General features: G+C 51.3%; 1 protein-coding gene across 5 annotated transcripts in view; it reads left to right on the forward strand.

The window, feature by feature from the left end:
- The window catches only part of TSC22D3 (TSC22 domain family member 3), a 61,789-nt gene extending 54,033 nt beyond the window's left edge, over positions 1-7,756 (forward strand). The window contains exons 1-3 of one of the 5 annotated variants that reach the window (XM_040468482.1): positions 159-294; positions 5,669-5,720; positions 6,839-7,756. In XM_040468482.1, coding sequence (XP_040324416.1) covers positions 245-294; positions 5,669-5,720; positions 6,839-7,069 — 333 coding nt within the window. In that variant the 5' untranslated portion in view covers positions 159-244 and the 3' untranslated portion in view covers positions 7,070-7,756. The other 4 variants (XM_040468480.1, XM_040468483.1, XM_040468484.1 and 1 more) reach the window with 4 other exon arrangements.
- Positions 7,757-12,156: the final 4,400 nt, after the last annotated feature.

The following is a 12,156-nucleotide window of genomic DNA, read 5'->3' on the forward strand; positions in this document are numbered from 1 at the left end:
CCCTGAGAGTCAGGGTTCTGGGCCTTGGCCATGCAGGGAAGTTCACATGACCCACAGAGGACAAGGCGCTCTCTCTGTCCCCGTCTTTCCTTCTTGCTTCCCTCCTTCTGGACTTTGGGGATTTTCCATGAAGCCAAAGTAACGATGGAAGTTGCAGTGGCCTTCCTGTCTATGGTCTTCCACACTGGAGGGGGAAGCAGAGGGGAAGAGAGAAGATAAGACAGAAGCAAGGACAAATTAAACGATGGCATTTCAGCCTCCTTATTCCCCCAGCCTCTTCAGAAAAAGGGACAAGTAAGTAATTAGTAGTAGCCAGAGCTTCAGCCGGAAGGGGGCCGGGGTGGAGGAATAAGAGGGGAGGGCTGTTTTGCAGCCACCCCATTAACTGTGCTAATGCTCCAGTGCTCAATATCCTTTTTGATTTCCTTTTCCAGCTCCTAACCCTGTGTTTGCTTTGTGGCTTGTCCTGCACCTCTCACGTCGTGTCTTTTTCCGCTTCTCCTGACACAGGACCCTGTGTTTTGCTGGCACCATTGCCGAATCTTTGGGTGGAACATTCCCTGTAGAAAATAAGGAAGACTTGCCTATAAATAGTTTCCTTTGGGCTACATGGTACACAATGCTTCAAGTGTGACAAAAAGGGAAGTGAGATGTTCCCCCTCATCGCCACCCCCAATCCTACCACACCCACCCCAAGTCAGCTCCCCACCCCTCACCAGCGTGCTGAAATCTGGCCCACACCTTCTGTGGCCCAGACTACCCAGTCTCTGTCCCACCGTCTCGTGGGTCCAGCCCAGCCTGTTGAGTGTAGGACAGAAGAAAGGTCGCTGGGCTGGTGAATCCCTAGCCCACGGTTTCCTACCTGGGGCCCACCTCCGTAGGACATAGGGACACAGAGAGCCCCTCGGATCAGCACTTTCTCAGAAAAGTTAGATCAGATCATAGATACTTCATACAGCACAAGCCTCCACTCACTGTGAGGTTTCTTGCAGATATTCTGGGCAGAGGAATTTTCTAGTGTGCCAGGGGTTAAGCAGAAAACCTTCTGGAGTCTCCTGATTCTTCTCTTCTCCCCCTCTTACCTGCCCTTGTTTGAAAAAATCTCTCTACAGGGACCTTTATGTCCATTGTCTTGCCTTAGCGAACTCTGGGATCCTGGGATCCAGCCATTGTTTCATTGTTTGCTAATGGTGGATCCTAAGGCCTCAAGGTGATCACTTCTCACTTGCCTGGCAGCAGGCAAAACTAGAGGTATAGAGGGGATGAGAGATTGGCTGAGCGTGGGCTGAGTGGGCTGAACGTGGGACATCCTTTCGAAGTTGTTTTGTAAAACTAAATCCCTGGTAGGAGCTTGTTTTCTTGTGCCTGGCTTCATTCTCCTAAAAGCTGAGCATAGCAGGAATATGAAACAACAACAACAAAAAGTTAATTAAGGATGCTAGTTAGTGGGGCCCTAGGAAGTGGAGGTTTGCCTGTACTGTGATTATTCTCAGACTACTTACTTTATTTGGGGTATCGTATACCCCGACTACATATTTGTCATTGCAGGAGCCACCGGGCTGGATTAATATTTCCTATTTCCTTAGACAGAGTGAGCTTTCTTTGAGGACTGTGTGGCTGCCTTTTGAAATGATGTGGGTGAGCCCAGCCCACTATAAATTTCACACGGACACTTTGGATACTCTTCTGGTCCCCGATGCTGCTGTCCCCTGCCATGAGTGTCAGAAAAGCCAGCTGTGCTGACAGAGCTCAGAGTCAGCCTCTGGACCATTCTCTAACAGTACTGCTGCTGGCATCCTAGGGGCACATGTCCTGCCCCTCATCCTTTCTTCTTCCTTACTGCTTTTTGGGCACCTCCAACCCAGCCCCCCAACTGCATTGATTCACTTATTCAACACACCTACCCCCTACCCCACTCCTAAATGCAGTAGGAACAAACTTGGTCTCTGGGTCAGGAAGACCTGGATTGGAGTCCCAGCTCTGTAATTTACTAGCTGTGCTACCTTGGGCAAGGTAGCCTCTTAGACCGTTGGTTTCTTCATCTGTGAAATGATGGTGACAGTGCCTACACCACAGGTTTGTGGAGCAGCTGGCACAAATGTCTGGCCCATAGCTAGTGCTCACTTAATGGTAGACATTATGGTCGGTAGGTCTCAAACTCAGTTGTTTGTTTTTTTTTAAGACAGTCTTCTTTTCTTTTGAATGTTTATTCTTTTTTAGAGACAGAGGGCATGAGCGGGGGAGGGGCAGTGAGAGGGGAGACAGAGGATCAGAAGCCTGCTCCTCGCTGACAGCAGTGAGCCTGATGTGGGGCCCCGAACTCACGAACCACGAGATCATGACCTGAGCCGAAGTCAGACATTCAACAGACTGAGCCACCCAGGCGCCCCAAACTCAGCTTATTTTTAATCAAAGCATAATTAACGTACAATTCAAACGCAACTTTGCTAGCAAACTTCTCTTCCTTTCCCTTCCCAAACCACCTTGGTTTCTTTGCCTCTGACTCCATATAAGGGAGTCCCCATGGAAGGAGCTATTTTTTCTTCTGTCCTATGCCTTGTCTCCCTGGTGGTGTTTTTTCTCTGCCAACCCAGCTTATTTATCTCTCCCGCTTTCTTTTCATCATTTCACTTGGAATTTTGGGGGTGGGTAGCAATAGTTAGTTTAGGAAAGACTTACAAGCCAATGAAACCTCCTCGACTCTTTCCTGGGGCCAAGAAAGCTCCCTGTGGCACAGAGGGCAGATTACTCTATCAGGGAATTCCAGTATCAATTAAGCTTCTGATTTAAGAAAAGTATTTAGTTTTCCTCAGCTAGTGTTCTCGATGACCTACAAATATAGTCTGTGCTTTGTTCTGCCAACTACACAGAGTTGAGTGCAAAATTGGGAGAATTTATGACCTAAAGGTAACATAATATCCAGAGACTGGGATTATCTCCCACCTAAACTAGGGTGAAGACATACACTATCCTGGGCCTGCGCACAGTAGGTTCTCTCAGATAGTTCTATTGTCAGCCCTTTGCAAGTAGAACGGCCCCTTGTGCGTGTGTTACCACCTGTGGGATCCAGTGGGAGCCCCATTTCATAGTGGCAAAAATGTTGGCTGTTCGGTGGCACAATGGCACTGGCAGCCTGGAGAAAATCAAGGCCTTAAGACTGGGCTTAACTGGGGCCTTGGCCAGGGTGTCGGTGCCAGGCACCTGGTTAGGAGAACTAGCCTCAGGCAAATAGTAATTACCTTCTTGGCTGATAAGAGGCCCCAGTACTTTTCCAGGAGCATGATTGCATTAGGGTATTTCTTTGGACCACTGCCTGAATCACAAACTGATTCATGGGTACTGGCCCCAACTTCATCCAAACTATTGTGTATGTGGTGGAACCCGATGTTCTCCTCACGGCCCTGAGTCCATGTCAATAATCCTTGCCGTTGGGTCATCACCTGTCCCTTGTTCTGTCTAGATTCCTCCTTCTGGTTGCAATTCCGCCTCTGTCCACCAGGTGGCCTCGCTTAGGAAACATCAGGAGAAAAGGACCTCTAGCCGCTGCAGACTTTTATTTGGTTTAAGCTTGACACTAAAAAGAATGAAAACAAATTTTCATGGAAACATATGTAACTCTTGGTAGGCAACAACCACCTCATTTTCCAGTAACTTGGAATCTGTTCCTGAAGTGAAGTAGCCTTTCTTACCTGTGGCTGGGCGAATCACAGGGCAGGTGTTTTCCTGGGATAATTTATATATAGCCTTGGTTTGTAGTTTGCTGTTTATAGGAAAGTAAGGAAATATTGTTTTTAAAAATAGGGACATGAAATCCTGGATAATGTGGAAGGTATTTTCTCTGCAGAGTAGGGTATGGAGATCAAAGGAAAAGGGCCCTGTCTTGTGGTCACTCCAGCACTCATTCCCCTGCCATCTCCTCCCCCACCTCCTCTGTCACCCACATGGCCCCAGCCTCCCCATGGTACATGTTCCCCCGGCTCACTGGAGTTCTTGGACACTCTCCTCTCCTTACATGCACACTGAGGTGCAGATTAGTTCAGCTGCATCCTGAGCATGTCACAGATCTGTGCATGTGTCGGTACACAGAAGGCTACATCCAAAGGAGGAGGAGGTGAGTGTATAGGGGCTGGGACTGGGTGCAGGCCAGAGGGCTGGGTGAGGGGACATGCAGATGACAAAGTGTGTGTGCAGAAGAGCGGCTGAGAAGGCAGGCGGCAGGAAGAAGGTGAGGCTCCTGATGGTGAGGGTGGGTACCCAGGGAGCATGATGTATGATGGCATTGCAAAGCCATGGGGGTGTGCCGGCTGACACCTGACGAAGAGCTTTGAAAACCAGCGCCACCCTTTACTGAATGCTTTCTGCTCTTCTTAGGGCATTTGGACTTCTTTCTTCAAGAATCAGCTCCAGTTTGATTTTTACCAATCTCCAGAGCCCTCTCTGCAGATGCCAGTTGGCACAAGAAAGTGCTGAACTGTTTACAGTCCTAGCTTAAGGTTCAGGGAGGGGATGTGGTTTAACTGGACCACAAAGCCCGGTACAGGACTCATTTGCATGGCCCCTGACGCCATGTGACGCAGCCAGCTCCTCCTATATAAAGAAGCAGGAGCCGAAATATCTCCGAGTCTGGGTTGGACTGGCGGCTGTGGAGTTTGTGACACACTAGGTGACACCCCTCGAGTCACTTCCCTTCAACTCTGAAGCGCCTGCCTGGCTTTGCGTCCCATCGTCAGCCTTCGCCCCCCTCCTAGTCCCTGGGCCCGACTCGCAGAGCCCAGCCCTGTGCAGCGCTCCAGTAGCCGCCAGCCGCCCAGCCCGCCCAAGCAGCCCGAGCTATGAACGCCGAAATGTATCAGACCCCCATGGAGGTGGCGGTCTATCAGCTGCACAATTTCAACATCTCCTTCTTCTCTTCCTTGCTTGGAGGGGATGTGGTTTCCGTTAAGCTGGATAACAGGTAACCACTGGCCGCAGCTCCCGAGCCGAGGCGCCGGCGGGGGCTGGGCTGCGAGCGGGATCACCGAGCTAGCCGTGCGCCGCCGGTCCCCCGTTCCCCGCGGTGCAGCATCCTGGGAAGGGGCGGGGGTAGGGGACGCAGGGAGGGGGGTCACCGCCGCGCTGGGATCCGCCGTCGGAGCGTCCCCGCGGCCGATGCGCCGTGAGAACGAACTGCTGCAGCCCGAGGCGGAGGCAGCCGGAGGCAGAGGGGCGGCGGGGCCGGGCAGGGCAGGGCTGGGCAGAGGGCTGGCCACGCGCCGTGCGTCGCTGGGGAGCAGGCCGGAAGCTTCCGAGCCGAGAAGGAATTCCTAGCTAGCTTCGGAGCGCGGTAGGTTCACCCGGGACCTTCTGGGCCGGCGCCGGAATGGGCTGGCGGCGGGGGTACTCCCCAGGCCGCGCGCCCCCATTGTTTGCCTGTCGCCCGGGCCGGCCGAGCAGACCACGCTCGCCGGTGCGCCCCGGGACCCGCGCGCTGCTCCACGCGGCGGGGAGCCGGCCCGGGTGGGGAGGTGCAGCTTCCTGCAGGGCCTGGGAACAAAGTGCCCGGGACTCCGGGCCAGGGAGGTGGGAGAGAGGAAGAGCTGGGGCAGATGGAGGACTTTGGCTGCAGCTGCCAGGTACTCAGAGTGGAACCAAATGGGTAACGCGGTCGCTTTGCTTTTTGTTTTGGCAGTGCCTCTGGAGCCAGCGTGGTGGCCATAGACAACAAGATTGAGCAGGCCATGGTGAGTGGCATCACTGCGTCATTCCTGTCCCCAGACCTAGCTGCCGCTTATGTAACTCGGGCAGGAATGAGGGGGTGGGTGCAAAAGCCATTAGGCAAGAGCCTGAGGAAGCCAACGGCCTGCTTCCTATGCCCTTGGAGCCCCTAAGTAGCATCCCAACATAGCGGCACCTTTTAGGGCATTTGCAGTCGCCTTTGCTGGACCCCCTCCTTTTCTCCTCCCGCTCTTTGCAGCAGCCTGTAGCTCCCTCCTGGGGAGGTTGCAGGGCAGGGAGCTCAGACTCTTGAATTTGTCTGTATCCCCGCACTTGGCAGGGGCAGGAGCTCATTGGATGCAACTGCACTGCAGTGCCTCCGCAGAGCCTGGGCTAGGGTCAGGAGTTGGGAGGAACCAAGAAGCAGAGCACCCCTCCCCATCTCCCTCTCCTTACTAGGTAGAGGTCATACTCCAGGTAGCAGTCAAAATGACTGCAGGGGGTTGGGGCCTCCAGCAGTCAGCAACCACTTCACTGTGCCCCCAGTGCCCAGTGACACAGTTCCCTACCCCCAGTGCAACCATCAGGTTTAGAGAGGATGCAGCAATCCTGGCACCTTCCCCCAGGGCCACCAGTGTCCTGTCTGGTTGCACCACAGATGCAACTGGTGTGCTGGGTCATTTGAAGAGGAGGAGTCTCCAAAAGAGCCAATCTTGTTCTGGGGAAGATGTGTACAGCAGACAAACTTTATGGGGTGCCTAGCAGGTCCTCCCTGAGAGGTGGTCAGCCAGCAACAGGACCTTATGTAGAAACGGGTATAGAGCCGACCACCAGCAACCAACAGAAGTGGCTCCTAAGTGGCCAGCTCTGAAAGTCAGTAGAAACTTGCAGAAGGCATCCTGTGTAGTTCAAAGCTGGGCTCCCAGCTCAGGCATTGTCCAGTCGGGCAGCTCTCTTGAGTGGGTCTAAGTGCTTTGGAGAAAGGGAGGAATAGGGCTGCAAGGCCAGGATGCTGATAGGGGAGGTTGGGGGGAGGGCCAGTGGCACGAGGGACAGCACGGGTGCCCAGACAGCAGGGTGAAGGTGCTGCAGAGGGGCCGCGATGGCTCCTGGATGGCTTTGTTGTGATTCCCCTCTCTGGCAGGATCTGGTGAAGAATCATCTGATGTATGCAGTCAGAGAGGAGGTGGAGATCCTGAAGGAGCAGATCCGGGAGCTGGTGGAGAAGAACTCCCAGCTGGAGCGTGAGAACACCCTCCTGAAGACCCTGGCAAGCCCAGAGCAGCTGGAGAAGTTCCAGTCCCGCCTGAGCCCCGAAGAGCCAGTTCCAGAAACCCCACACGCACCTGAGGCCCCCGGTGGTTCTGCGGTGTAAGTGGCTCTGTCCTCAGGGTGGGCAGAGCCACTAAACTTGTTCTACCTAGTTCTTTCCAGTTTGTTTTTGGTTCCCCAAGCGTCATCTCACGTGGAGAACTTTACACCTAGCATAGCTGGTGCCAAGAGATGTCCTAAGGACATGGCCACTTGGGTCCACTCCAGTGACAGACCCCTGACAAAGAGCAGGTCTCTGGAGGCTGAGTTGCGTGGGGCCACATCACCCCCAGCCAGTGAGCCTCTAATGCCACCGTGTCCTGGGGGCTCCCAGGGTCTGGGCAACTTGGCCGCAACTGGCAAAGGAGAAAGGTAGTGTGAGATGTGATGCCAGTTTACTCCAGAAAGCATAAGGGGTCTGTTTTTCATTTCCATGGCCATCTTCAGCAGCTTCACCTGACAACGACTGTTCCTATGAAGAAGCCACTCGTGTTTTGAGCAGAGGCAACCTCTCTCTTCTCCCCTGTCTCACCAAGGCAGGGCCACAGATAGGAGAGATGGAGCCAAGTCAGTCTTCTGTTGGTTCATATGGTCTAATGCATGGCTTTGCGCACAGCCCAGTGTGGGATTACAGCTTTGGGATGACCGCTTACAAAGTTCTGTTTGGTTAGTATTGGCATAGTTTTTCTATATAGCCATACATGCGTATATATACCCATAGGGCTAGATCTATATCTTAGTGTAGCAATGTATACACACACACACACGCGCACACACACACACACACACACACCTATGTGTTGAAGGGCCTAACCGGCTTTGGGAGTATCAACTGGTCCCTTATCTCTTAAGGCTAATTCTTTGACTGTGTTCATTTACCAAGTTGATCCAGTGTGTCCTTTAGGTTAAGTAAGACTAAAGAGAAAAGGCAGGGAGGAGGGCCAAGCCTCTGAATGTGGCCACAGATGCCTTGTTGCTGCAGCCCTTGCCCCATGTGTGCCCCGGCCCGAAGATGTGTGAGGTCCTCATTCAGATGCCAAACCCACCATTCACTGGTGCTGACTACATAGAATGGGGTTCAGAGAAGAGCAGCTGTGACTTCACATTGTCATTGAGAAACTTTTGTTTTGGTGTTTGTGGAAAACTTGCAAGTGAACTGCATGATTGGCTTGCTGGTGTCCCCTTGTGGACAAGGGATGGACCAGGGGATGGCTTTGACCCGACGGTTCCTGGGTGATGTACTCAGGGAGCTTGTGTCTAGGGGGTTCTGTGGCAGTGAACATTTTCCATTTTCTGATGTATGTCTCCAGGATTTGGATTTTGATTTTTCAAATGTAGCTTGAAATTTCAATAAACTTTGCTCTTCTTTTTTTCTAAAAATAAACCTGGTGTCTGAGTGTAAATGGAGTGGGTATTGGGGGGGGCCCTGGCGTGGTTGGGGGCCCTGTTTCTCTGATGCACTGAACATTCATGAGCACCCTCTAAGTGGCAGGCCAGTGCCACATCCGTGATCTTGCAGAACTCTCAAAACACCCGCATTGTACGGGTGAGGAGGCTGAGGCTCAGCCATTGCAAGTGACCTGCCGAAAGTCACACAGCTATTATGGCAAATTGGGGGACTCAGCCCCACATCTACCCCATTGGCCTGCTCCCTGCTTTCATAAGACCGCTCCAGAACAAGTGGCTAAGTGACCGCTAACACACAACCTCAACTTAAGGGGCTGATTGGGGAGGAAGGATACCCCAAGAAGGCCCAAAAGAAAAGGGCCCAAAAGAAAAGGGAGGGAACCAAATAAACGCGAGTGGGCCTCTTCCCTCTTCTGAAAACATCTTTGGGATCACTTTGCGCATCCTCCTTAATACCAATCCATGTGAGACCCTTGACCTTGGCAAAGGAGTTAAGAGGACCCTCGTGAGAATAGGGCACAGAATGTATATGGTGCCCAACAGGATCCCCCTCCCCCAAGGAAAGATGCTCAGGATCCCTGCCCTTGCACTTGTCACCGCTGAAAGTTGGCTCAAAACCCACCAGCTGTGCACGCATGGGCAGGTCGAAGGATCCTGACTCTGCTTCCTTCCTCTGGCTCTCTGTGGGGTCCATTCTCATCCATCACTCTTTCCCTGACCCCAGGTCTCTGGCATCCAGAGTCCTGCCATTTCTCTGATTCTGTCCACGAGTTATTCCATGTCTCTTTAGCCACACCCAACCCTGGAGCCACCATAGACCCTGAGCTGTGTACTAAGCCCCACCTTATTCCCAGGGAAGTGATTCCATTCACTCTCAACTTCCTCTAACATCTATGCCTATCCCTTTGCCAGTTGAAATTTAACAGAACCCCCTGATTTTCCTGAACCACAAACCTCAAGGACCAAGAGGTCTTGGCCCCTGTCCCTTGTGCCAATCACTGTCCAAATGTATTCAAAATGCCATGCTTCTTTTACTGTAGCAGTCATATGTGCTGGCCTCTTCTTTTCCAATTGCCAAAACTCTTCTTCAGAACTTAACCTCTGCCTGGCTGGCCTCTCAAATCCCAATTTCCCCACCTGCTCCTAACCTCTCTGCTCCTGATGCCAAATTCGTTGTGTACACCAGCCGATTTGATCATGGTGCACACACTTCACACAGCTACAGGAACAAACTTTGGACCAGGCATCCACCCTGACCCAAATACGGCTCTTCCCAGCTCCCACTAGGTCCCAAGCCCCTCCCCCTTTCAAGAGGCCCTCAGGGACTTTTTGACTCTTCGGTTCATCTGTAGACTTCCCACACCCACTCTCCAGCCAAACAAGAACCCACAGATGCAAAAGAGAAACCCAGAAGATGGCTCAGCAAACACATGGCCCTCCCCAGTCATCCAGCCTTTCCCTACAAGAAAAGGGGAAAAAAAACTGGCCCACGGTCACAGAGTGGGAAAGAGAGAACAACTTTGTTTCCTAGGCAACCCCAACTAAACAGAGACAAACACTACAACTTCTGAGGCCACATCGGTTGCTAGACTAGATAAGAGGAACTTTGCGGCTGTTAGTCACATACAGGAGTTCTTTGTTGTTGCTCCACAGAAAACCAAGTAGGGGTGTGGAGGGACAAAAGAACACACTAGTCCCGGAAAGACCTTCACGGGCTTTGGGGTTCTGGGCTCAGCTGGTCCAGCTGGACCCAGAACAAGGAAAAGAACAAGAGGAACAGCAGCATTAATGCTCCCCTGCCTGAACATGCCTCCTCTCCCAGAACCCTCTTATCTCTTAACTCATCTGATCCTCCCCATACGTTGATGAGAATCACGAGTACACCTCTCTGTGCCCCTCCTCATGAATGCAGAACATTCTGTTTCTTGATCTTAGAAAAAGGGGTAGTTATGAGTTACCTCCATTTGACAGGAAAACTGACAGCCAGAGGGCTTGGTGCTACTCCCCACGGCTCCCGCGTACCCCATGGGGCAGTGGTTTCCAGCCTTTGTGAGAACAAGGGGGCTCTTTTAAAATGTCAGGGGTGCCTGGGTGGCTCAGTCAGTTGAGCGACCAACTCTTGATTTTGGCTCAGGTCATGATCTCATGGTTCATGGGTTTGGGCCCTGCTCAGGCTCTACACAGATGGTGTGGAGCCTGCTTGGGATTCTCAACTCTCTCCCTCTCTCTCTGCCCCTCCCCGAGTTGTGCGCTCTCTCTCGCTCTCTCTCTCTCTCTCTCTCTCTCTCTTGCGTGCGTGCACGCTCATGCTAAAAATAAATAAACTGAAAACAAATTAAAACTAAATAAATAAAATGTCAGAATTATTCTCAGACTCCCCTCAACCCAATAGTAGTTGAACTTTTATTATTCATTGAGAGAGAGAGAGAACACTTAATGACAGTGACTGTGGATTCAGTAGTGCTTTTAAAGGAATTCATTGTATTTATCACAAAAACACTGAGGGGGATTTGAAAAGTAGAACTGAAATGTGGGCAGTAGATTATTTACAGACAAGGACTACTGGGGTACAAGGTGCAAAACTCTCAGGCTGGGAACTACCACTGAGACAGGCTTTCCCAGTTGGGCTCCCAGAAGGAACCCAGGGAACAAGCAGATCAGGAAGGACCTGAAGTATAGGCAGAAGGATTCTAGAAAGATCATCGAAAAGAAGGCACCCAACCCACCGTCCTTTTAGGGTATTTTGAAGTTGTCCTAACATCATCGTACATATTCTGGAACACTCTTGCTTTCAAATCTCACTCCCTCTCCTCCTAGTTGGTTGGAAATTAATGAACATAATTAGAGCTTGGTAGACAGCCCAGTTCCTCAGGTTGTCTCAGGCAGAGAAGCTCTGCGGATCACCTCTGCTAGATTGGGCAGGGTTTGATAGAGAACTCCCTCAGCTCTTCCAAGCAAAAGTGGTTTCCAGGGAGAAGCTGGCTGGAAGGGTCATCATAAGAATAATTAGTAATAATAGCTAGCACTTACATGGCATTTACTTTGTGCCAGACACTGCTGTAAACCCTTTTACATCCATGACCTCTTTTAATCCTTTCCACAAACCTATGAGAATGGGCTAAGATCCCCATTCTGCAGATGAGAAAATGAAGTTAAGGCATGGAAAGGTGAAACGGCTTGCCACGTGTCACGTAGCTAGTGAATGGCAGGGCCAGCACTGGTGGGGAGGGGAGACAGACACAATGAGAAACGGGAAAGAGGATCGAGACAGGTTTAAGGTTTTTTTAAAAATATAATTTATTATCAAATTGGTTTCCATACAACACCCAGTGCTCATCCCAACAAGTGCCCTCAACCCATCACCCACTTTCCCCTCTCCCCCACCCCCCATCCACCCTCAGTTTGTTCTTAGTATTTAAGAGTCTCTTATGGTTTGCCTCCCTCCCTCTCTGTAACTGTTTTTCCCCCTTCCCCTCCCCCATGGTCTTCTGTTAAGTTTCTCAAGATCCACATATGAGTGAAAACATATGGTATCGGTCTTTCTCTGACTTATTTCACTTAGCATAATACCCTCCAGTTCCATCCACGTTGCTGCAAATGGCATTTCATTCTTTCTCATTGCCAAGTAGTATTCCATTGTGTATATAAATCACATCTTCTTTATCCATTTGTCAGTGGATGGACATTTGGGCTCTTTCCATAATTTGGCTATTGTTGAAAGCGCTGCTGTAAACATCGGGGTAC

The sequence above is a fragment of the Herpailurus yagouaroundi genome, unplaced genomic scaffold, assembly GCF_014898765.1.
Source record: "Herpailurus yagouaroundi ecotype Mexico unplaced genomic scaffold, PumYag 67700, whole genome shotgun sequence".
Classification (NCBI taxonomy): Eukaryota; Metazoa; Chordata; class Mammalia; order Carnivora; family Felidae; genus Herpailurus; species Herpailurus yagouaroundi.